The sequence below is a fragment of the Arachis duranensis genome, chromosome 4 (assembly GCF_000817695.3).
Source record: "Arachis duranensis cultivar V14167 chromosome 4, aradu.V14167.gnm2.J7QH, whole genome shotgun sequence".
Taxonomy (NCBI): Eukaryota; Viridiplantae; Streptophyta; class Magnoliopsida; order Fabales; family Fabaceae; genus Arachis; species Arachis duranensis.
In genome coordinates this window covers 19740311-19763011 of record NC_029775.3, presented here as the reverse complement: position 1 = coordinate 19763011, position 22701 = coordinate 19740311, and the positions used below count along the sequence as shown (strand labels likewise).

General features: G+C 33.6%; 3 protein-coding genes across 3 annotated transcripts; 2 read left to right on the top strand and 1 right to left on the bottom strand.

Annotated features, from left to right (window-relative positions):
• Window positions 1-850: 850 nt before the first annotated feature.
• On the bottom strand, window positions 851-4009 carry LOC107483676 (peroxidase 7). Its single transcript, XM_016104281.3, has 3 exons — window positions 3713-4009; window positions 2809-3151; window positions 851-1342 (listed from the first exon to the last, which is right to left on the bottom strand). Exons 1-3 carry the CDS (start codon window positions 4004-4006, stop codon window positions 936-938), a joined length of 1044 nt encoding a protein of 347 aa, XP_015959767.1. The 5' UTR covers window positions 4007-4009; the 3' UTR covers window positions 851-935.
• A 6362-nt stretch (window positions 4010-10371) lies between these two features.
• Window positions 10372-14677, top strand: LOC107483695 (LRR receptor-like serine/threonine-protein kinase GSO1). The gene is made up of 2 exons (XM_016104300.3): window positions 10372-13957; window positions 14169-14677. Exons 1-2 carry the CDS (start codon window positions 10735-10737, stop codon window positions 14549-14551), a joined length of 3606 nt encoding a protein of 1201 aa, XP_015959786.1. The 5' UTR covers window positions 10372-10734; the 3' UTR covers window positions 14552-14677.
• Window positions 14678-18620: 3943 nt separating this feature from the next.
• On the top strand, window positions 18621-22485 carry LOC110279931 (receptor-like protein EIX2). The gene is made up of 2 exons (XM_021140215.2): window positions 18621-22132; window positions 22254-22485. Exon 1 carries the CDS (start codon window positions 18776-18778, stop codon window positions 22103-22105), a length of 3330 nt encoding a protein of 1109 aa, XP_020995874.1. The 5' UTR covers window positions 18621-18775; the 3' UTR covers window positions 22106-22132; window positions 22254-22485.
• The last annotated feature ends 216 nt before the right edge of the window (window positions 22486-22701 follow it).

Sequence of the window (22701 nt, the reverse complement as noted above, 5' to 3'; positions counted from 1 at the left end):
TACTAAATCAACGCTAGTTTATAGCAATTTAATGCTGTCTAAAATTTTTTACATTATTATTTAATCACATTTATTTTCTTTTAAATGATAATCTATATAATAAAATAAATATAAAAAATAATTATTAAATGACTGTACAAAACTCATAATTTTGAGATCCAAATCAAATTAATCGGCTTAACTGAGTTAAATAGAAATTGACTATTAGGTTGATCCAATTTAGTTAATAAAATACCCAAAAAAATTAATTATATATTTTATATATAAATATATTATTTAATTATATTCGATTTCAACTCGAGTTAAACTTTACTTAAACTTTTAAACTTTTGAATATCTAAGTTTATCGGTTCGATCACCAATTCAATTTTTAAAACTTGGAAAAACTTCTTTATGTAGACATTTGTATAGAAAAAGATAAAAATTTAAGTGCAATCAACTTTATGTGAAGTTGATAGTTAAAAGTCATTAAATAATTTAACTTATTTGACTAAATTTTTATCTAACCGTTCTCAACTATTAACTTAACGTAAAGTCTACATTTGAGTTTCCACTAAGATGATGATTTTCAGACATGAGAGTGCTCGGCCAAGCTTTATATTTGTCCTCAAAAAGAAGGATTCCCATTGAAGGGTTGTAGTCCTCCCTCTATCGTTGCTAAGAATTTAATTTCAACAAATTGGTGGAGGTTTCTAACCAAGTAAGATAGGGCCTTTCTGTAAATTCAGTAAGTTTGGGCCATTGTGGTAGTTTTACTTTAATGTTTTGATATTATCATAGCGTGCTTATTTTTTTTGTCACATTTGAAATAAAATTAATATATGATGTAACAATTTCAACAGTAAAAGTATGCACCAAAAGAAGAAATTAAGTAGAAAATAACGAGATCAAAGTACAAATAATAAAAAAAAAAAACAGAGAAAAATCAATATTCATCAATAAGCATTGACAAAATTGCAATTGGTCCTGATTTCTCCTTCATCCTGAGCAGTGAGAACATCAATTACTCCAAACTTGGACATAGACACAGCAAATTGATGTTGGAAAATGGAGGGTGTTGAAGCCAATGCAGAAACAAGTGGTGAAGTTCTTGGATCAGAATAAAGCAATTGGTCTGTGTACAACAACCCCATTCTTTTGCTGAGGTTAATGTAGTAATTGTTGTCAAAGTTGTTTGGAGTTGTGGCATCAAGATCCACAGACTCTGAGGCCCACCTACACTTTCTTTGCAAGAAATTCAGATACTTTGGATCTATTGTTGGGTCTGGTTTTCCACTCCCTTGGTAGTTGTATAGCCTATATTGAATGGATCCACATGAACTTCTTCCAATTGTATGAGACCCTATAAATCCATTGGTAATATAGGAATGTTTAGTTCAACATTTTTAAGCAATTTCTTGCTAATATTTCCCAATTAAGTCTAAGTTAGCTAGCACTTTATTGGTTTAAAAGGGTGTTTGAAAATAAACCATGCTATTGAAAACTTTTTTTTTTGGGTTTATTTTGAGCTTCAACTACTACTCAAATTTTATTATTTCAAACAACAATGCTAGAGAACCAACTCTATATAAGCCAAGAATCAGTCAACTGGTAAACCAAAGGCACCGGTGACTTTAACCGGATGTTGCTACTGATAGGCATACGGATGTTTCTTTTTCTTGTAAATTGGATGGTTTTGGATATGATTTCTATGTTTCATGTGTTACGCATTAATAAAACATAATTAATTATATGGAACCAACTAATGAATGATTAAAGTATCTGTTCCGTGATTCTCTCCTAACACTAGCATATCTTCCCTCATGTTTTGAATGTGGTCAACAAGACAACAATAATTTAACAAACAAATTAAATTATAAATTAATAAAACTAATTATAATTAATTATGTTGTTCCATTCTTGGCTGATTATTAGTTGGTTCCATATACTTTTCCTATTTCAAATTAGTTAAATTTGATCATAGAATTATATCAAATTAAAGAATTCAATTACATACATCTTATCATTAGATTCTGAATAACCTACCTATACCATTGCTTGTTTAATTAACATGTTAGTGATATACAATATGGCTGAACTCTATACTGCATGGAATGTCCAAAAACAACTAGTCTATGAATAGACACAATTCAAACAAGATTAGTTAAAATCTAGTATTCTATGAATACTCATAATTAAGGTTAAAAAAATAAAAAAAAATACTATTCATGCACTAAATATGGTTAACATTTAGTTAAAAAAAATTAATTATTCTATTGGTTTTTATAGTTTTATCAAATTTTTAATTAGGTCCCTATAACTTTTTTGAATTCTTACACTACCTTTAATTTTGTAATTATATCCTTTTTATGTCAAAAACGTTAAAATTAACAGAATATTTCTTCCATAATACATGCGGTCGAAAATCTAATTAAATTTTTAAGTATGAATATCTTTAATTTGTAAAAAATATTTAGTTAATTCTAATATTTTTTGCATTAGAAAAGACTAAATTATAAAATTAAAAGCGGTGTAGAAACCCAAATGAAAAAAAAAAATATAAAAACTTAATTAAAAATTTAATGAAAATATAGGACCAACAAAATAATTAAACTTAAAAAAATACTCTTAACATCTATATAAAAATATGATTATTATTAATTAACTATGTATTTGGATTATTTTAAAATATTTTTTTGGTGAATATTATTTTTTAATTAATAAACCAAAGAGAATACATGTTAGTTATTAAAAAAATACTAATATAAAAGTAACCCATAATAAAATTGAAAAAATAATAGTTGAGTTATAAATATTTTGTTAAATTACCTGAAAGAACAACCAAGTCAAGGAGAGTCAAGCCCTTGGATTGAAAGAACTCAATCAAAGAAGTAATATTTTCACGGCCAATGGGAATGATTTGAGTTTCTTTAGCAATGGAGATTCTGCCATCTTTTCTACCATAAGGAACTGCCCAATAGGGTCCACCCAATTCAACAGTGGCATCCCTTGCAGCTGCACTTAGAATGTCAGCACAAGACACTGTGTTGGGGCAACTTCTCTCTAACTCTTCCTTTATCTCATTAATCACATCAAACCCCCTCAGCTTCTTGCTTGCTTCTGCTCTTCTCTCACTCCCATCATGGTCCAATAGAATGGACCCATCACAACCCTGTATCAAATAATTGATCAAGTTATTTGAGTTCGGATCTTAAAGAATCATTCAAGAGCATCTCTAGTGTTGGTTTTTTTTTTCTAAATGAGTTCATTTTTTTATTGTCGAAATTATTTCTTTAACTCCCTCTTTAGAGAATTTACAATTTAATGTTTAGACACTATAAGAAAAAATTTGGATTTTATCACGCTTAAAAGCGTGTCAAAACAAAAAAATGCATAACCACAAAACTGGCAACGTTTTTTTAATTATAGTCACATTTTTGCAGGGGTCATATTTGCACGGTACTCGTTGCTTTATCAAGACGCTTTAGAATTTTAAATAGAGAAATGCTAAGAAGTCAGTAAAATTTGTGATATATAGTCATTAATTAGTCATTATCAGTGTTTTTAGTTGTATGAGATGATATCTAATGATATATGATTATTCATTTTTCTTTTAATAGTTAAGTACTAATCAAATTTTAATAAAAGTGTTAGTCCTAAATTTTCTCTTTTAAATATCAGTTAGCGACGGACAATAAATTTAGTTTGATAGTTATGAAAAGTACATACATACCCTAACAACGCAATCATGAAATTGCAACCTGAGAAGACTAGCTGCCAAAGTGTGATCCTTTTGAATCCATACTTTGACTTTGTTATGTAGGATGGATTCAAATTCAGGACAACTTTTAAGATAGTAACCAAAAGAAAGAAGATTATCCAAAATGCTATCATCTAATGTTGGAACTTGGAGTGTGAAAACATTGTCACTTGGGACTGTCTCATCATCATTAGGATTGTTGGCTGAGGCTACAATGGTGTAAAGAAGCAAAAGGAGAAGGAATGTGAAGAAGGAAGAATTTGCCATATTCACTTTATATGAATTGTCATATAATAAATTTCTTCCTTCTGTGTGATATATACATGAAGATTAGAGGCATTGGTGGTTAGTAGTATATACATGTATTATAGACAAACGTGGGGCGCACCAAATTATTATGCATGCATGACATGCTAGCATGTAGCATTGTTTTCCTTTTTTTTTTTTAAATGCAAAGTCGATCATGTCTAGCATGAAATAAATTAATATGTGTTTTCTTTTATTATTTGTCATTGGTATGAGGACTAATGACTGCATGATTGATCACCGTATGAGCATTATTGAATGAAAAATATAGAAAATCAACATTTGACAACAATAATTATTTATTATTTTTAAATTAAAATTAAAAAGATATTGATATCAATTAATTAGATATTTAAAAATTAGGATCGTAACCATTGGAAGTGTTTGTAAGTGAAGTAACAAGAGTTACGCTATTTTCAATTCTCTATTATTGTTGAAGGTGCACAAGGAAAGTGTGAGAACAGAGCAGAAATGGGAACAGAGAGAAGAAATGAGAGTTCTTGTTTACTTAATATACAGAATGATGAATCACACTTTATACTGTTACAACAATCAGATATATATATTGTTCATCTAACTAACTGAGTTAGAGTAATTAGGGGCTAACTAAGAATTCTGTTATAGGCTACTTGTCTAACTAACTTGTTGCTACAACTAATAAATCAACTAACTAATTGCTAAGCTAGTACATCAAGTAACACCCTTTCTCAAGTTAGGAGTGTGTAAGTTGACCAGTCCTAACTTTCCAAAGAGTGTGGAGAATATAGACGGAAGCAACGGTTTGGTCAGGATGTCCGCAACTTGTTCAGTGTTAGAGATGGGAAGAAGATGAATAAGACCTTCTTGGAACTTGTCGCGTACAATGTGGCAATCGGCCTCTATGTGCTTCGTGCGCTCGTGGAACACCGGGTTGGAGGCGATGTGAATCGCAGATTGGCTGTCACAGTAGGTGCTGATGGGCTTGGTGAGAGGCATTCTTAAGTCCTTCAAAATGAAACTAAGCCAAATAGCCTTTTTAGTAGCAGCGGCGAGCGCCCGATATTCAGCTTCGGCTAAACTGCAAGCAACTGTCACTTGCTTTTTGCTCTTCCATGAAATCAGAGCAGTGCCGATGTAGAAGCAGTAGGCTGTCACAGATCTTCTTGAATCAGGACATGCCGTCCAATCGGAATCAGCAAATCCAGTGACATAGAGATCAGAGGTGGCCGAGAATACTATGCCAGTGGTAGGTGAAATTTTGATGTATCTGAGGATTCGATGGACAGCACTGAGGTGAGAAGTAATGGGGTGGTCAAGGTATTGACTTAACTTTATGGCAAAGCTAATGTCAAGTCGGGTGTTGGTCAAACTGAGCAATTTGCTAACTAACTTTCGATATTTCGTAGAATCTGAGAGGGGAACGCCTTCAGTTTTGCTGAGTTTGGTACTGTAGTCCATAGGGGTAGAAGCAGGCTTACAGTTCTCAAAACCAGCATCCTTCAAGATGTCCATAGCATACTTTCTTTGATTAAGAAGAATGTGCAACCTCCACCCCAATAAAGAATTTCAAATCTCCAATATCCTTGATTTTGAACCTATCATCCAAGACTGTTTTAACAGCATTAACAGGGGCAGTGGTGGTGCATTTTGAGGTGCAATTTGTTTGAAAATTTGATAGTTCCATCTATGTTGCTAATGGTTTGTGCACCATTAGGCAACCGAATGATTATAGGAGCTATCTTGAAATGAGTTTGAAAATTTTCTAGGCAATAGCATACGTGAATAGTAGCTCCTGTATCTATTATCCAAGAACCATATTTTGATACAGAAATGTTTAAAGCCAACACGCTTGACTTAAAATGCATGATATACACCAAGTTACCTTGATGAGGTACTTGTTCTAGAGTTGTGAGTTGGTTAGCACTGTGGATCTGCTTTGCCTCTCCCCTGTATAGTAAAGCTAGTAGGGCTGATTTCTGCTCTGGAGTAAAGTCAACATTGGAAATTTCATTTTCTTCCACACAACCAGAATCGTCAATGCCATCGCCATTTATTTCAGCACTGAAATTCATTGCTCCCAAACCTCCATTCGAGTTCCGATTTCTCTGTCTAAGATGAGGAGGAAAACCATGTTTCTTGTAATATACATCCACTGTGTGGCCTCCTTTATCACAGTATGAACACTGCATTCTACCTTTTCCCATTTGTCCTCTCCCAAAGCCTTGGAATCTACCCCTCTACCTTTTTCTCTCCCTCTGCCTTGTGAGGCCTCAGCAGTGTTGAAGGAATTGGTAGAGTGTAATAAGATCTTGGGGTCTATGGTATCATCCATGGTCTGGTTTTACCTTTCTTGTCTAGTCATCATGAAAAACACAACCTTTAAATTTGGCAAGAGTTCCATTAGCATGACCTGAGCTCTAACATTCGCAAACTGTTCATTAAGTCCTCTTAGGAATCTAGTTATATGATCTTTCATTCTATATTTTCGCATTTCTCTTAATCCACAAGTACACACAGATTCACAATTGCAGGGTGGAATTGGCCTGAAATCATCAAATTTTTTCCACAACGACTTCAATTTTGTGAAGTATTATGTCCGCTCATTTCTCCTTGTCTTGTTCCGTATAGCTCCTCCTGCAGTTCTGTAATTCGAAATCTATCACCCTCATGGTACCTGCGTTTTAGGTCCTCCCATAGCTCATATGCAACATTTTTCCACATCACGCTTCGGGTGATTTCAGGATTCAGTGAGATTTTAATTCAGGCTAAGAAATATGTATTACATCTATCCCACAGTTCGAACAATGGATCATTCTTATCAGGTTTTTTTAAACTTTCATCAACAAATTTCAGCTTGCTTTTCGATTTTAGGGCTAACAACATCGCATTGCTCCAACTACTGTAATTCTTGCCATCAAGAATGGTAGGGATGAGGGGAATACCAGTATTTTCGGAAGGATGAAGGTAGAAGTGGCTCAATGAATCTTGACTAGGGTTGCTACCGTTCCTATTAAGGTGAGCCTGAATCGATGAGATCTGATTCAAGAACTCTGCGATACCTTGAGGATCGAGGCCTTGGAAGGAATTGCCTTGGTTCATTTGGAATTGCTCTAAATTTTGAGTTGGATCCATCACTAGGTTTCAGATCGTACACTTGATGTGCGCTTTGATTTGAATTCTGAGCTTCTCTTTCCTCAATCATTGTTCCTTCTATTCTCACCCCTTTGGGTTCCACGCTCACCGCACCATGTTGAAGGTGCACAAGGGGAGTGTGAGAACAAAGCAGAAGTGAAAACAGAGAGAAGAAATGAGAGTTCTTGTTTACTCAATATACAGAATGATGAATAACACTTTACACTGTTACAACAATCATATATATATATAACCAACTGAGTTTGAGTAATTAGGGGGCTAACTAAAAATTCTGTTATAGGCTATTTGTCTAACTAACTTGTTGCTACAACTAATAAATCAACTAACTAATTGCTAAGCTAGTACATCAAGTAACAATTACCTTCTTCGGTCATCAACAGCATCATCGAACTTGCGTGCGTCCTCACCGGAACACAGCGCACACCATTCGACACACTGTTGTCTTTGTCGTCACGTCGTTCCTCCTTCACCACCGTCGTCTTCACCGCCATGCGGAATCCCCTCCCCGTGGAGCTTCCACGGCTGCGTCGTGCCGTTAGTTGCGCTGTTCGAAATGCGTGCGCTGGTTCGCGTCTACACCACCGCCAGGGCCTCTACCCCGACGATCCTCTGGCCAGTGCCGGTGCCCTTCGGAACAAATTTTCGTCGCCACAACGCGCTATTTGCAAGCGTAATTTTCTCCTCTGCAGGACCACTGCGGCACCCTCCCCCTTGCGATCTGCATCGCCGCCGTCCACCACAGCGCGCTCTCGCTATCTCGTTTTCACCTTCTCAATTTGATCAAAGATACTTCCACTAAAAGATATGTATAAGGAGACACATCGGCGAGATACATTTACAAAAATACTTTTAATAAAAAAGATACGACCATATAAAAAGACACTGGTCCAATAAAAAAAATACTTCCATTAAAAAGTGATAAAATATAATTCTAAATTATGATAAATTTGAGTAATTGAAGTGTATTTTTTTATGGATTTTAAAGTCCAACTCAGTTAAAATTGACAGGAGTTAGTAGAATCCTTTTTAATTAGATAATGAGATTGTCATTCAATATATTTAGTAAGTTTTTTTTTTTAGTTTTTCTTTGTTAAGAATTATTATACGAACTTAATTCAATTAAAAAAACATTTTTTTAATTCTATTTTTTTAAGAATCAAATTCAATTTGTTGTTTAAAAATTCAAAACACATATTATCCATTATTTAGAACAACTTAGTTGATATAATTTTTTTTCTTTTTTTTAGGTTGGGAATTTTTTTTATTGATTTTTTAATATTTGTACTCACATATTTTAAAAAGGCTTGAAATTTGAAAAAGAAGAGACGATAACGATAGAGTTGAGGTTGAAAATAAATAATGAGGATAATCTAAAAATTTTAAAAATTAATAAAAATTAATATTTAGATATTTTTATCCTACAAAATTTATTTTTTTATGGATATAACGTTAATTTTATTATTTGATAGATATTTTTGTCAGCATTTATAAAAGAGTGAACTACCAACCTAGTCCCTGTCCATTTCCAAGAATAACAACGCGACCCCTCAAAATAAAATAAATCCGTTTCGGTCCCTGTCTCCAATTTCTGTCACACAAAGCGGTTCCCATGTGTTTTTCTTTGGTGAGACTTGACGGAAAAAGCTGAGCTGGCTCGTTTGGTGCGTGACCTATCATATGAGCTGAATGACGTGTTCTTTCAGTGCTGAGATGGACAAGTTGAAATAGACAGGGACTAATTTGTCCACCCCCTTTACCCTAAAAACGACGTCGTTTATGCGGAAAGTAACGTTTCAGTTGTAAATGTGAAGGCTGGAGAAAGGAGTTTTATGGAAACACATCGTTTCAGAAGCAACTGAAACGTTGCTTTCTGCGCAACCGACGTCGTTTTTAGGGTGAATGGGTGGACAAATTAGCCCCTGTCCATTTCAACTTGTTCATCTCAGCACTAAATGAATTTGTCATCCAGCTCATATGACAGGTCACGCACCAAATGAACCAGCTCAGTGTTTTTCGTCAAGTCTCGCCGGAAAAAACGTATGGGGACCGCTTTATGTGACGCAAATCGGGGACAAGAATCGAAGCAGATCGATTTTATTTTTAGGGGTCGCATTGTCATTCTTAAAAGTAGATAGAGATTGAATTAGTAGTTCACTCTACAAAATTCATAGATACACATAATTATTATTTTTTAGTTATTTAATGGGCTTTGTCACATAAAATTTCTACTCATTCAGAATTGAATGAGCCGAAACCCAATTAGAAGATTCAGAAAGTGTGAAAAGAAGATCCAAGAGAGACCACACTCGCCAAACCTTAGACACACCAAAACAAGATATGATCCATGGAATTAGTATAATCATAACATTGTACAGTTCAATAAAAATGACATTTACAAAAAGGATCATCGCATTCCGATCCAATGTCTAAAATACACAATGGCCACAATCTTTAGTTCATACAGTGCAACTTTATTCTTATCAATATGTTCTTAAAAAGAAAAATATTACATATTTACATCAATAATTCCTATAAAAAAAACTCTATAGAGTACAGGAAATATGGATATATATTTCTCTTTCTTTTCGATAATTGTTAATTTAATTGTTGATGAGAATTATTTACATATCCTTACTCTCTCTAATAGATTTGGGTAAATAACGTAATACAAAGTCAAATAGCTTAATTAAGAAAAAAAATTAAGAACAGTAGCACACAGTTTTGATTCCTTCAGTGGAAAAATACTAATGAAGATTGAAGACACAGTATTTTAAAGGTTTTATAACACACAGAACATGCAACCAATCAAAAAGACCAAACGCAGGACACGTTAGTTTTGGTAGATGATGATGATCCAACCAATAAATACAATTTGACTCTACGACATTAGAAATATTAAAACAAAAAAGGGTTAGAAGAGCAATATTTTTAGTAAAGAAAAATAAAAAATATTTAATGTCAATTTAAATATAAGACAAAAATATTATACGAAAGGAATTTAACAATTTATGTATGTAGAGTGGAAATATATTACAATGCTTTTAATTTGTGAGGCACTACATTCATTAGAGTTTGTTATAGCCATATAAAATTACAAATACACATACGATTTTGTAAACTGAAACCAATTCCTATCAAAGGAAATTGAACTACTATTGGCTTTCGTTCTCACTGGATTCTCCTTATCCTTCTCCTTGGTGTATATATAGCTAATTAATTAACACAATACACAAGTAGCAGACATGGCTAGAATAGTAGAAAATTAGAAACTAGAAGGTGGTATTTTTGCCAGTCCTACTTATTTTCCATCATTTATTGACGATACTGCACTCTTCCACATAACACAAACCATACTTCCTTCAATCTTCATTCATTTCTCTGCCAATTCCCACACAATCCAAGAAACTGTAAAACCAACCACCACCGCTTTCCAACCTTCTAACATTAACTTCACCTTACCTTTTTCATTATCAAATATTACTATCAACTTCGTTCTTCTTCTCACAAACTAAACACCCATCACCATCATCATTATCATTTACGTAAACTTCTCACTAATGATACTACTACTACTATTCTTCTTCCTGGGCCTTTCTAATGGCGCCAACAACGTGACTGAAACTACTCTCAAAGTTCTTTTGGAGGTGAAGTCATCGTTTCTTCAAGACCCACTGAAGGTTCTGGCGGATTGGAGATTCAACAACACTAACTACTGTTCATGGAATGGAATCACATGCAATGATGATAAAACCGTCGTGGGAATCAACCTATCTTCCTCTTCACTCAATGGCTCAATATCACCGTCACTCTCTCGTTTACAATCTCTTCTTCATCTTGACCTCTCTTCTAACAGTCTTGTGGGTCCCATCCCTGTCACTCTCACTAACCTCACTTCATTGGAGTCCCTTCTTCTTCTCTCCAACCAACTCACCGGTCACGTTCCCGCCGAGTTCGGCTCCATGCTCACTCTCCGAATCCTCAAACTCGGTGATAACCTACTCACTGGTTTTATTCCTCCTTCGCTTGGGAACCTCGTCAAGCTTAGCTTTCTTGGACTCGCCTATAACGCACTCGCTGGAACGATTCCAACTCATCTAGGTCAACTCACCGAGTTGCAGCAGCTGGTTCTTAAGGGAAATATGTTGACGGGGACGATTCCCGTTGAGTTAGGGAACTGCTTCAGTCTCCAGATACTCAACCTTGCAAGTAACAAGCTGACGGGTCAGTTACCGAGTCAACTCGGGGAGCTGAGTGAACTCACTGACTTGGTCCTCATGGATAACCAGCTTGTGGGTAACATTCCAAAGTCTCTTTTTCAACTGGGCAAGCTTCAAATTCTGGACTTGTCAATGAACAATCTCACTGGAGAGGTTCCAGGTGAGTTTGGAAACTTGAGAGAGTTACAGAACTTGAGTCTCTCTTGGAACCAATTTCATGGTAGTACTATTCCTAGTACTATGTGTTCCAATAATGCATCAAAGTTGGTGTCTTTGAGTATTTCAGATTGTGGGCTTCATGGTGTGATTCCAATTGAGTTAGCTCAGTGTGTATCATTGAAGGTTCTTGATTTGGCTAATAACTCTCTCAGTGGTTCAATCTCTCCCTTCATTATTGGGAACCTTACAAATTTGGAGGAAATTTATTTGTACAGAAACAAGCTGAATGGTTCTTTTCCTAGAGAGATTGGGAAGCTTGGCAAGTTGCAAAGTTTGTCCCTTTTTGAGAATCAATTATCTGGGCAGATACCTTTGGAGATTGGTAACTGTCTAGGGTTGCAATTGATTGATCTTTTTGGGAACCAATTCAGTGGTGGGATTCCGATCACTATTGGAAGGCTTAAAGAGTTGAATTGGTTTCACCTTAGGAATAATAACCTTGAGGGGAAAATTCCTGCCACACTTGGTAACTGTCAAAAGATGAAGATGATTGATCTGGCAAATAATCAGCTATCAGGTTCAATTCCAGCAACATTAGGGTTCCTGAGAGGATTGGATCAGCTCATGCTATACAACAATTCTCTTGAAGGCAATCTTCCTCACCAGCTTGCAAATGTAGCAAACTTGACAAGAGTGAACCTTTCAAGGAACAAGCTTAATGGTAGTTTAGCTCCATTGTGTAGCTCAAGTTCATTTCTTTCCTTTGATGTAACTGATAATAAATTTGATGGTGTGATTCCCTTTCAATTGGGAAATTCACATTCTCTTGATAGGCTCAGATTAGGTAACAATAGATTTTCTGGTGAAATTCCAAGGACATTGGGGAAAATCACTGAGATGACATTGTTAGACTTATCAAGAAACTCACTCTCTGGACCAATACCAGATGAGCTTTCCTTGTGTCACAATCTTTCCCACATTGATCTGAACAATAATTCGCTGACCGGACCGATACCATCGTGGCTTGGAATCTTGCCGGAACTGGGAGAGCTTAAGCTCTCATTCAATCAACTTTCTGGGTCTCTTCCATTAGGCCTATTCAATTGTACAAAGTTGCTAGTACTCTGCCTTGATGGAAATTCCCTTAATGGAAGCCTCCCAGGGCATATTGGTAATCTTACATCACTGAATGTCCTTAGTCTTGGCCAAAACAATCTCACTGGGTCAATTCCTCAAACAGTTGGTAGGCTAGTCAACCTTTATGAGCTGCAGCTTTCAAGAAATGGATTCAGTGGTGAGATCCCATTTGAGATTGGAAACCTCCAGAATCTTCAGAACATTCTGGACCTCAGTTACAATAATCTCTCTGGTGAGATCCCAAGTTCAATTCGTTCGCTTTTGAAATTGCAAGCTCTTAATCTTTCCCACAATCAACTCAGTGGTGGAGTCCCTCTGCTGCTTGGTGAAATGTCAAGCTTGGACCAACTTGATCTCTCTTACAATAATTTACAAGGCCAGCTGGATATGCGATTCTGTCGCCGCTGGCCTTTCGAAGCTTTTGCCGGGAACCTTCGCCTTTGCTGGGCCTCTAAGTGCAGCAAAGGCAATGGTTACAGCAATAAGCTACCAATGATGAGTCTGTCAGCACTAGTTATAGTCTTTTCCGTTTCAAGTATTGTTGCAATTGCAATACTAATGTTTGCAGGCAGAGTTTTCCTTAAAAACAAGCAAGAAATTTTTAGGAAGTTTGGTGAAGTGAATTGCATTTACTCCTCTTCTTCACATGCAAAGAAGCGATTTCTGCTTCCTCTTAACATTGGTGGGAACCGAGAATACAGGTGGGAAGATATCATGGATGCTACAAACAATCTAAGTGAGGAATTCATCATTGGTTCTGGAGGTTCCGGGACGGTGTACCGAGCCGAATGGGCCACCGGAGAGACAGTAGCTGTGAAGAAGATTTCATTCAAAGATGAGTATCTCTTAAACAAGAGCTTCATAAGAGAAATGAAGACTTTGGGGAGGATTAGGCATAGACATTTGGTGAAACTGATTGGTTGTTGTAGCAACAGAAAGAAAGGATGTTCAGGTTGGAATCTGCTGATATATGAGTACATGAAGAATGGGAGTGTGTGGGATTGGCTTCATGGAAGAACATTGAAGGAAAAAGGGATTCTTGATTGGGATGCAAGGTTCAGAATTGCTGTGGGATTGGCTCATGGATTAGAGTACCTTCATCATGATTGTGTTCCAAAGATTATTCATAGGGACATCAAGACCAGTAACATATTGCTGGATTCAAAGATGGATGCACATTTGGGAGATTTTGGACTTGCAAAAGCACTCATTGACAATTCTGACTCCACTTCCTGTTTTGCTGGCTCTTATGGTTACATAGCCCCTGGTAATAATCATCATGCTGCTCATTATAACTCTTCTTTCTCTCAAATTGTTTTATCCAACTTATTATTTTTTACCAAGATGTCCAACTCATTTAGTAGGATCAAACTTAGTTGAATAACAATTACATAGGTTTGTTAGGACTTAGAATTATAGCAATAGTAGAATTGTTACTTGATGAGGAAGTTAACTAATATTGGGATATTGTCCATCAGAGTATGCATACACAATGAAGGCAACAGAGAAGAGTGACGTGTACAGTATGGGAATTGTGTTTATGGAACTTGTAAGTGGCAAAATGCCAACAGATGAAGCTTTCAGGGGAAACATGGACATGGTGAGATGGGTGGAGATGCACTTCCACAACCAAGATGCCGCCATGCGTCAGGAGCTCATAGATCCTGAGCTGAAGCCGCCTTTACCCACCGAGGAGTTCGCGGCGTTCCAAGTGGTTGAGATAGCTATGCAGTGTACAAAAACTGCACCACAGGAGAGGCCATCTTCAAGGCAAGTTTGTGATCTTCTTCAGCATGTTGCCAAAAACAAGAGATTCAAATTTGAGAAGAAGGAACATTGGGAGTCAACACAAGTGATTTGAGTTTTCCTTCCACTATATGGATTAATTAAAAGGGTAGGCATGCTTAGTAATTTCATGTTATTTAAGGATTTAAACTTTAAAGACATAATTTATCATAGGGAGTTTTGGTATGATCGTTTGTTTCATGCAGCGAAATCTAATAGTACAAGGTTTAGTTAATTTTCACTGGTTTTTTGGTTTCCTTAAGAGTAATTTTTATTGTTTCAATCATCTTACGTCGTTCCAGAAGTAATTCTAACTAGTTTTATTTTATTCTCCTGTCCAATGCACGCCAAATTATATTAAAATTATAAATACTATTTGATATTATTACATAAACCATATATATAACCGTAAAATTGTAGTAGAGCTTGTAAAATTTTAAGTTAATTTTCATCCTATTTCTGTAACTCTTTAAGTAAAAATTAGTTAATTTTGATCCGATTCATCTTGTGATCCACTCATGACTTCACACTTCAGTAGATTGTCACGTGTTTTTATATTTTATATTTTTCTTTTTTATTCTTAGGAAATATAACTATTCTTTGAAGAAAACTATAAATTTATTTAGTTGCTTCAAATTAAAATTTGATTGCAATATATCTATCATATTTATTATAAGTAGATGCCATTTTTTATTTTTAAGCTTTTTTTTAATCAACATGTTTCATTTTTAAATATACTAATTTAACATATTAATTTATTTAAGTTGAGTTGGGTTGCTATTTTTCTCCTCTCAAGAAAATATATTAGTCTTATTTACTATTTTAGCCCATATTGGCTTATTTTAATAACTCTTTCACATATGAAAATTTCTTAATTAAAATGAAAATGTAAGATATTGTGATAAAATAAAATAAAGTTAAAATATTTATATTTTTACATTTCATTATTTATCTGGTTATCATTTCAAATGAGATAAATAGGTATATCTATATGTATATATTTATAAATATTTATAAATATTACGTATTTGGAATGACAATAAAAGATTATTGGAGTATTGGTCAACTAAAAAGATGATCTTATATTTTAACAGTTTTATTACATATTTAAATTTTTTTATAATTAAATTTGATTAAATTAGATCAAAGTCAACAACATTTACGCACATAATGTGTGTAAAATCATTTTTTTTGTGTTTTTTCTTTTTTTATGTGCGTTATTTCCATCTCTTTTTCCTTTTTTGTGTTTTTTTTATATGCGTTGTTTTTGTCTCATCTTCCTTCTTCTATTAGTATTATTATTGTTACGTTTTATTTTATTTATTCTTTATCTTCTCTTTCTCATGTATTATATATTACATTTATTTCTTTTTCTTTGTTTAATTTTTCTTTTAAAAAAATAAAAAAAAATTTAAATTGTGTAAAATTTATCAGAAAAATAACTCTAAAATTTGTTATAATAACACAAATTTATTAATTTTGTGTTTTTTTTTTTGATAAAGTAGAATTACGAGAATAGTTCTCTTTAAGTGTTGATTTTATGATAATTGTGCTAATCCGGTGTTATCTAACCCATATTGATTACTTTTCTAAATTTAAAATTATATGCAAGTATTTTTATGATTGATTGAATTATGTTTGTGTGCTTGTTTTGAATTGAGTTCGTATGTTATTATCATTAACTACTTTGGTGTCATTTTGAGTTAAAAGAGTGCAATTTGTCTCATTGACTTAGATTTGATGTTTTGGTGTCATTTAAGCATATTTATGATTTTTTTTTATCTAAAATTGATTTGGATGTATTTTTGTGATTAATTGAATTGTCAATTTTTTTAAAAATTATTTTATTATTTTAAATTTTAAACTTTAAATAATAAATTTTTAAGAGAAAATGACAAATCAATCCCTGACTTTTTGATCTGTAGAAATTTAAATCCCTGAGTATTTAAACACACATTTAAGTCCCTGAGTATTTAAACACACATTTAAGTCCCTAACATCTTCAAAATCTGAACATATCAATTCCCGAGTTTAATTTGTCTAATTTTAAAAAATAAAAACTCTTGCATCCATATCAATCAGATTAGTACAATGGGAGTTGGAAATTACGTTTGATTTTTTCGTTGAGTCTTGACATACCCAAGAAACATGAAGGATCGATATGTTCAAGTTTTGAAAAGGTCAATAATTTAAGTGTATTTTTAAATTCTCGAGGAATTAAATGTCTGCAAATCAAATGGTCAAGGACCTATTTGTCTTTTTTTCAATTTATAGTTACAAATTTTAAATTACAAATTTAAATTTTAAAATAAATTAATATTTACTAATTAAAAATTAAAGGATAAAATCTATTTTTTATTGAACTTCTCAAAAAAATCTTCAATAATATATATATATATATATATTAACGGTAATGGTAGGTAACCAAAAAATAATTACAATATAAAAATGTTACGTAAAAATTCTTATTCTCTTGATAAGCAAATGACATACACCTCTTTATCATTTACTCTCTTTATCACCCACTATTTTTCTGCAAACTTAAAGTCATTAATGTTCTTTCCGAAATCAATTTCAGTTTCTCATAAATCAAATTCCTAATATCCCTCAATTATATTATTACCCATTAAAACACGATTTCTCTCCAGAAATTATAGAGGTTAGATTAAAAAATTTAACAACTTTTACTATACAAATCATATTTTATATATAGACTATTAAAAAATAAAATATAAAATATAAACAAAAATTAAAAAATAAATTTTAAAGAATAATTATTAACTCGTCATATTAAAATCAATAAATAAGCATACATATGAGTATTAAATAAAATATATTAAAATAATTAAAATCATGACTTATTAATGCACATATGAGATAATTTAAAGAATACAATAAGACACCTAGTTTGAAATTTGGTAATATTAATTAAAAAATGTATTAATTATAGACATCATATGTATGAAATTATGAATATTATGAGTACAAAATTTTAGATGTTATAAAATTATGGATGTTATGTGTATGAATTTATAGAAGTTATGAATAAATTAATCAATTGAATAAATTAATTTAAGAATTTGACACTTTTTTAAATTCAATTATGAAAAAATTTAAAAATATGTGTTAACTTGATAGTTACTTATGCAATGACTAAAAAATGATATGTGTATGAATGTAATATCTAATAAACATGAATTTAATTTTTAAATGTTAGTTGTACGTAATTATGAATGTTATGTATATAAATTTATGAATATTATGTGTATGAACTTAGTTAGTACAGTATAATTATAAATGCACATAAAAATACAAAAGAAAAAATTTAAATCAGTTTATTAGCATATCTCATCAAAGCTAAAGTAGTTTTTTATATTTTTTAAAATTAGTTGACTGGCAACAATCTCATCAAGTGAGTTTGTCTGTTGTCCAAATTATTCTTTAACTCCTTCCGACATAGATATCGTGTTAAGGTCGAATTCAAATGTCATATTATTTGCAATAATAAAAACAACTTCTTATAAATTTTCTTGGCATATTTCAATTGTGCTTGTAATTGAACTAAAATTGTAATTTTTGACTTATGAAAAAGTATAAGCTTTTATGATTCTTCTAACAATGATAAATCTATTAAACAAGGCCTTTATGTTTGCTAATTCCTGGCATGTTAATAAATAAAATAAATGAATTAAAAATTAATTAAAATTAAAATCATTTAATGAATATTATTATTACAGTTTTTTATTCTAATTAGTATTTATTATATTCTTAAATATAAAATTTAAATTAATAAAAAAATTAAGTAATAATTATAAAAATGACAAATAATTATAGGAATATGATATTATAATTAATATCATTAATAAGTATGACTAATAAGAATATGGTAAGTGGATTGATAAGAGAGCAAGATAATAAATTAAGATATTATTAAATTATATAAATGAAATAAATTTTTTGTTACCAAACTTTTTCATATTTTAAATGCTAGGAATATTTTTTTTACCCAAAACGAAAATAATTGATAGTAATGCATGGTTGCTTCAAGGAAGATACTCTATAAAGATTGTGGTCCTCCTCGTGTAGCTTCATTCCGTAGAAAATGGTGCAAGAAATTTCAAAGTTGCAACAACGTCAGAAATACTCTGGAAATTTAGTGGCACATGATAGTAACAGTAATTAATAGCAATGAATCGAGGTCCTCTACTACATATTGGATCCATATATGGTCCTATAACAGGCACATTCCAGTTATTACCACTCATTCTTGAGTTCATACTTCACTTGGACGAGCGTAGTCATGATGAGGATGAATAATCTGATTTTGATTGAAGCTGTTTTACTCTTTATAACGGTGGACCTTCTTCTTGTTTATGCTACTGCAGCAAGAGGAAAGGTCAAGTGCGCAGAGCAGGAGAGGCAAGCACTACTGGATTTCAAGGCCGCCATGGTTGATGACTACGGCATGCTCTCTTCGTGGAAGGGTCGTGATTGCTGCCATTGGAACGGTGTTCGCTGCAACAACCTCACTGCCCATGTAATCAGTCTCGACCTTCACGGTGAGGACATGTTCGGAAATGACTATACCGAGGTAGAAAGATTTTTAACAGGTGAGATTCCGAGCTCATTAGTGGAATTGCAGCATCTCAGGTACTTGAACCTCAGTTTCAATGGTTTTGAAGACTACCATATCCCTGAATTCTTTGGTAACCTCACCAGCTTGAGGTATCTTGACTTGTCATCTTGTCGCTTTGGTGGAAGAATTCCAACTCAATTTGGATCTCTTCCTCATTTAACATACTTGAATCTTTATTGGAATGAATTAGAGGGTTCAATCCCTTATCAACTTGGAAATCTGTCCAAGTTGGAGTATCTTAATCTCTATCTAAATGATTTTCAAGGAACAATACCATCTCAACTTGGGAACCTTTCAAGCTTGCACGAGCTTTACCTTGACGGTTCAGGTGGTTCTCTCAAAATGAATGATGATGGGAATGGTGGTGGAGGACAATGGTTATCCACTCTTACCTCTTTAACCAATCTTGGCTTGAGCTCTATATTGAATCTCAACAATTCTTATAACTGGATACAAGCCATCAGTAATATCTCCACACTAACAGAACTCAGCCTATTCGATTGTGCACTTTCAGATCATTTTATCTCTTCACAAACACTAAGTCTTTCCATGTTCAAATTTCCTAATTCTCTTTCAATCTTGAATCTTTTTGATAACACCTTCACTTCTTCCCTGTTGTTCCAATGGTTGTCCAATGTCACTTCCAACCTTGTTGAACTTCAACTTGTTTCCAGCCTCTTATGGAGTTCCACACCTGCCACATCAAATCATTTTGACAACACAATGCAATCACTTGAGCGGCTTGACATATCTTATTATCAAATCACAGCCAGGGATTTCAAATCCTTTGCGAATATATGCACCTTATCTTCTTTGCGAGTGTTTGGTAGCGATTTGACTGAAGATTTGGATTCAATTCTTCACAATCTCTCAGCTGGCTGTGTCACTCACTCACTTCAAAGGTTGTCATTAGGCTATAACCAGATCACTGGCTCAATACCTGATGACCTTTCAATATTCCCATCTTTAAAAGAGTTGTCCCTCATCCATAATCAGTTAAGAGGGAAAATACCTGACAATATCAGATTGCCATCTCAGTTAAAGGCTTTGTCCATCAGTACGAACTCTCTAGAAGGTGGAATTCCAAAGTCATTTGGAAACATATGTAATCTCGCATCATTAGACTTGTCCTACAACACTCTGACGGGAGAGCTTCCAGTTGCAATCCAGCACTTGTCTGGATGCGCAAGATACTCGCTCCAACATTTGTATCTCCAAAATAACCAATTCAATGGAACTTTGCCTGACATCTCAATTTTCCCGTCTTTAGCAGATTTATATTTGTCTCAAAATAAGCTAAACGGGAAGGTTCCTGAAGGAATTCAATTTCCGTCACAGTTGGAGACATTGATCATGAACTCAAACTCTTTGGAAGGGGTGATCACAGACTCTCTGTTTCATAATATGTCTAAGTTGAAGGTCTTGAGCTTATCTGGCAACTCATTTGTTTTGAAAATTAATCCTGACTGGATTCCACCTTTTCAGTTGCAAGTGATAATGTTGCAGCATTGCATGTTGGGTCCCTATTTTCCGAAATGGTTGAAGACACAGAAAACATTAACGTGGCTTGATATTTCTAATGCTGGCATTTCGGATATCACTCCGAATTGGTTTTGGGCTCTATCAACAAGGCTAAACACGATGAACATTTCGTACAACAATCTCACCGGAATAATTCCAGATTTTCCATTGAGGCTTACGGAATATCCTTCCATATACCTAGCTGCGAATCAATTTGAAGGCTCAATCCCAGCATTTTTACGAAGAGCTGTGTCCCTGGATCTGTCCAACAATAAATTTTCAGATGTTACTTCATTTGTATGTGCCAATGATACAGCTGAAAGATTAGGCCAATTAGATATTTCAAACAATTATTTATCTGGTCAAATCCCTGATTGTTGGGAGAATTTTAAATCATTAGCTTATATAGATGTGAGTAACAATAGTTTTTCTGGACAAATTCCCACTTCAATGGGATCAGTTCTTGAGCTTCGTGTATTGATATTGAGAAACAATAGCTTGACGGGGGAGCTTCCTTTCTCGATGAAGCATTGCAAAAATTTAGTGATGCTGGATGCAGGAGAGAACAAATTTTCAGGAATCATTCCTTCTTGGATTGGAAGCAGCTTACAACAACTGCAAATATTAAGCTTGCAAAAAAATCACTTTTTTGGAAGTATACCATTATCTCTTTGTTTTCTAAATGGCATTCACGTCTTGGATCTCTCGGTTAATCATCTGTGGGGCCCAATTCCCAAATGTTTCATTAACTTCAGCGCAATGACGACCCAAGAAAGGTTCTTACCAGATTCCTATTATCATTCTTATACTGTCAACCATACTTTTGGAATGTATGGGTATGATTATAATATAATTTCTTTGTTGACGTGGAAAGGTGTAGAACGCATATTTGAGAATGATAACCTGCTTTTAAAAGCTATTGATCTCTCAAACAATCACTTGTCAGGAGACATTCCATCAGAACTTGAGAATTTGGTGGAGCTAGTTTCATTGAATTTATCAAGAAATAACTTGACAGGAAAAATTCCTTCAGGAATTGGAAGGTTGTTATCATTGGAGTCTCTTGATATGTCAAGAAACCATTTATTTGGCTCCATTCCTTCTAGTCTTGCACAAATTAATTTTCTCTCTGTGTTAGATCTATCACATAATAATTTGTCAGGACAAATTCCAACTGGCACACAGTTGCAGAGTTTTAATACCTCAAGTTATGAAGGAAATCAAAATCTCTGTGGGCTACCTCTCAAAAAAATGTGTCCCAAGGAAGGGCCATGTCAAGAATCTTTGGTTAAAACCCAAGATGAGAATGATGGTTTTATTCAAGCATTTTTTGCAAGCATGGGGTTGGGATTCTTTGTTGGATTCTGGGGGATCTTTGGCACTATCCTCTTCAATCGCTCATGGAGACATGCTTACTTCCGATTCTTGAACAACATAACAGAAAAAGTTATGTCAAAGTGGCAACGGTGGTGATATATGCAATAACTACTAGCTTGATTGGTAATACCTTCTTTTTTTTATTTATTTTAAGTTGATCTTATTTCAATTTTGTTGATATAAAATATTGTTTAACCTATGGACTTTGAATGATGTTAACGGTTTCTTATCTTTTCACTGATAGCGGATCGGGAACCATGTGCCGGCATCATTCTAGTAAGGAAGCAAATAAAGCAGCATCATTTTCAACTTTAAACAAGTGATCAATAAAACTAAGTAGTCGTTCATAAAGTAAATAAAATGAGTTGTGTACTTGTATCTAAGTACTAGTAAGTGTTACTTATTGATAAATCAATTTGTATTTGTGAATTATAATTACTAGTTACCAATCAGTGTTGTGATGTATTTGGTTTAGACAAGAGAATATGATATCTATTTTTATATCTTTCATGGGACAATGATCATCAAATCATTTTTGCATGGCTATGAATTTTTTTGAGAAGCTTGACTAGCAGGTCAACATGGCTTAACTGAATTCAGTTAAGTAGGAAAATGGGAATATGTTATGCAATCATTGTTTCAATGCATCACAGTCATGCATGTAACATAGTTGTTTTGAATTTTGGTTGCTC

Coding starts and splice junctions, on each gene's coding strand:
- LOC107483695 (XM_016104300.3), top strand. CDS start 10,735: ATGATACTACTACTACTATTCTTCTTCCTGGGCCTTTCTAATGGCGCC. Junction 13,958..14,168: donor TTATGGTTACATAGCCCCTG/GTAATAATCATC, acceptor ATTGTCCATCAG/AGTATGCATACACAATGAAG.
- LOC107483676 (XM_016104281.3), bottom strand. CDS start 4,006: ATGGCAAATTCTTCCTTCTTCACATTCCTTCTCCTTTTGCTTCTTTAC. Junction 3,152..3,712: donor TTCATGATTGCGTTGTTAGG/GTATGTATGTAC, acceptor TATTTGATACAG/GGTTGTGATGGGTCCATTCT. Junction 1,343..2,808: donor TGACTTGGTTGTTCTTTCAG/GTAATTTAACAA, acceptor ATGGATTTATAG/GGTCTCATACAATTGGAAGA.
- LOC110279931 (XM_021140215.2), top strand. CDS start 18,776: ATGATGAGGATGAATAATCTGATTTTGATTGAAGCTGTTTTACTCTTT.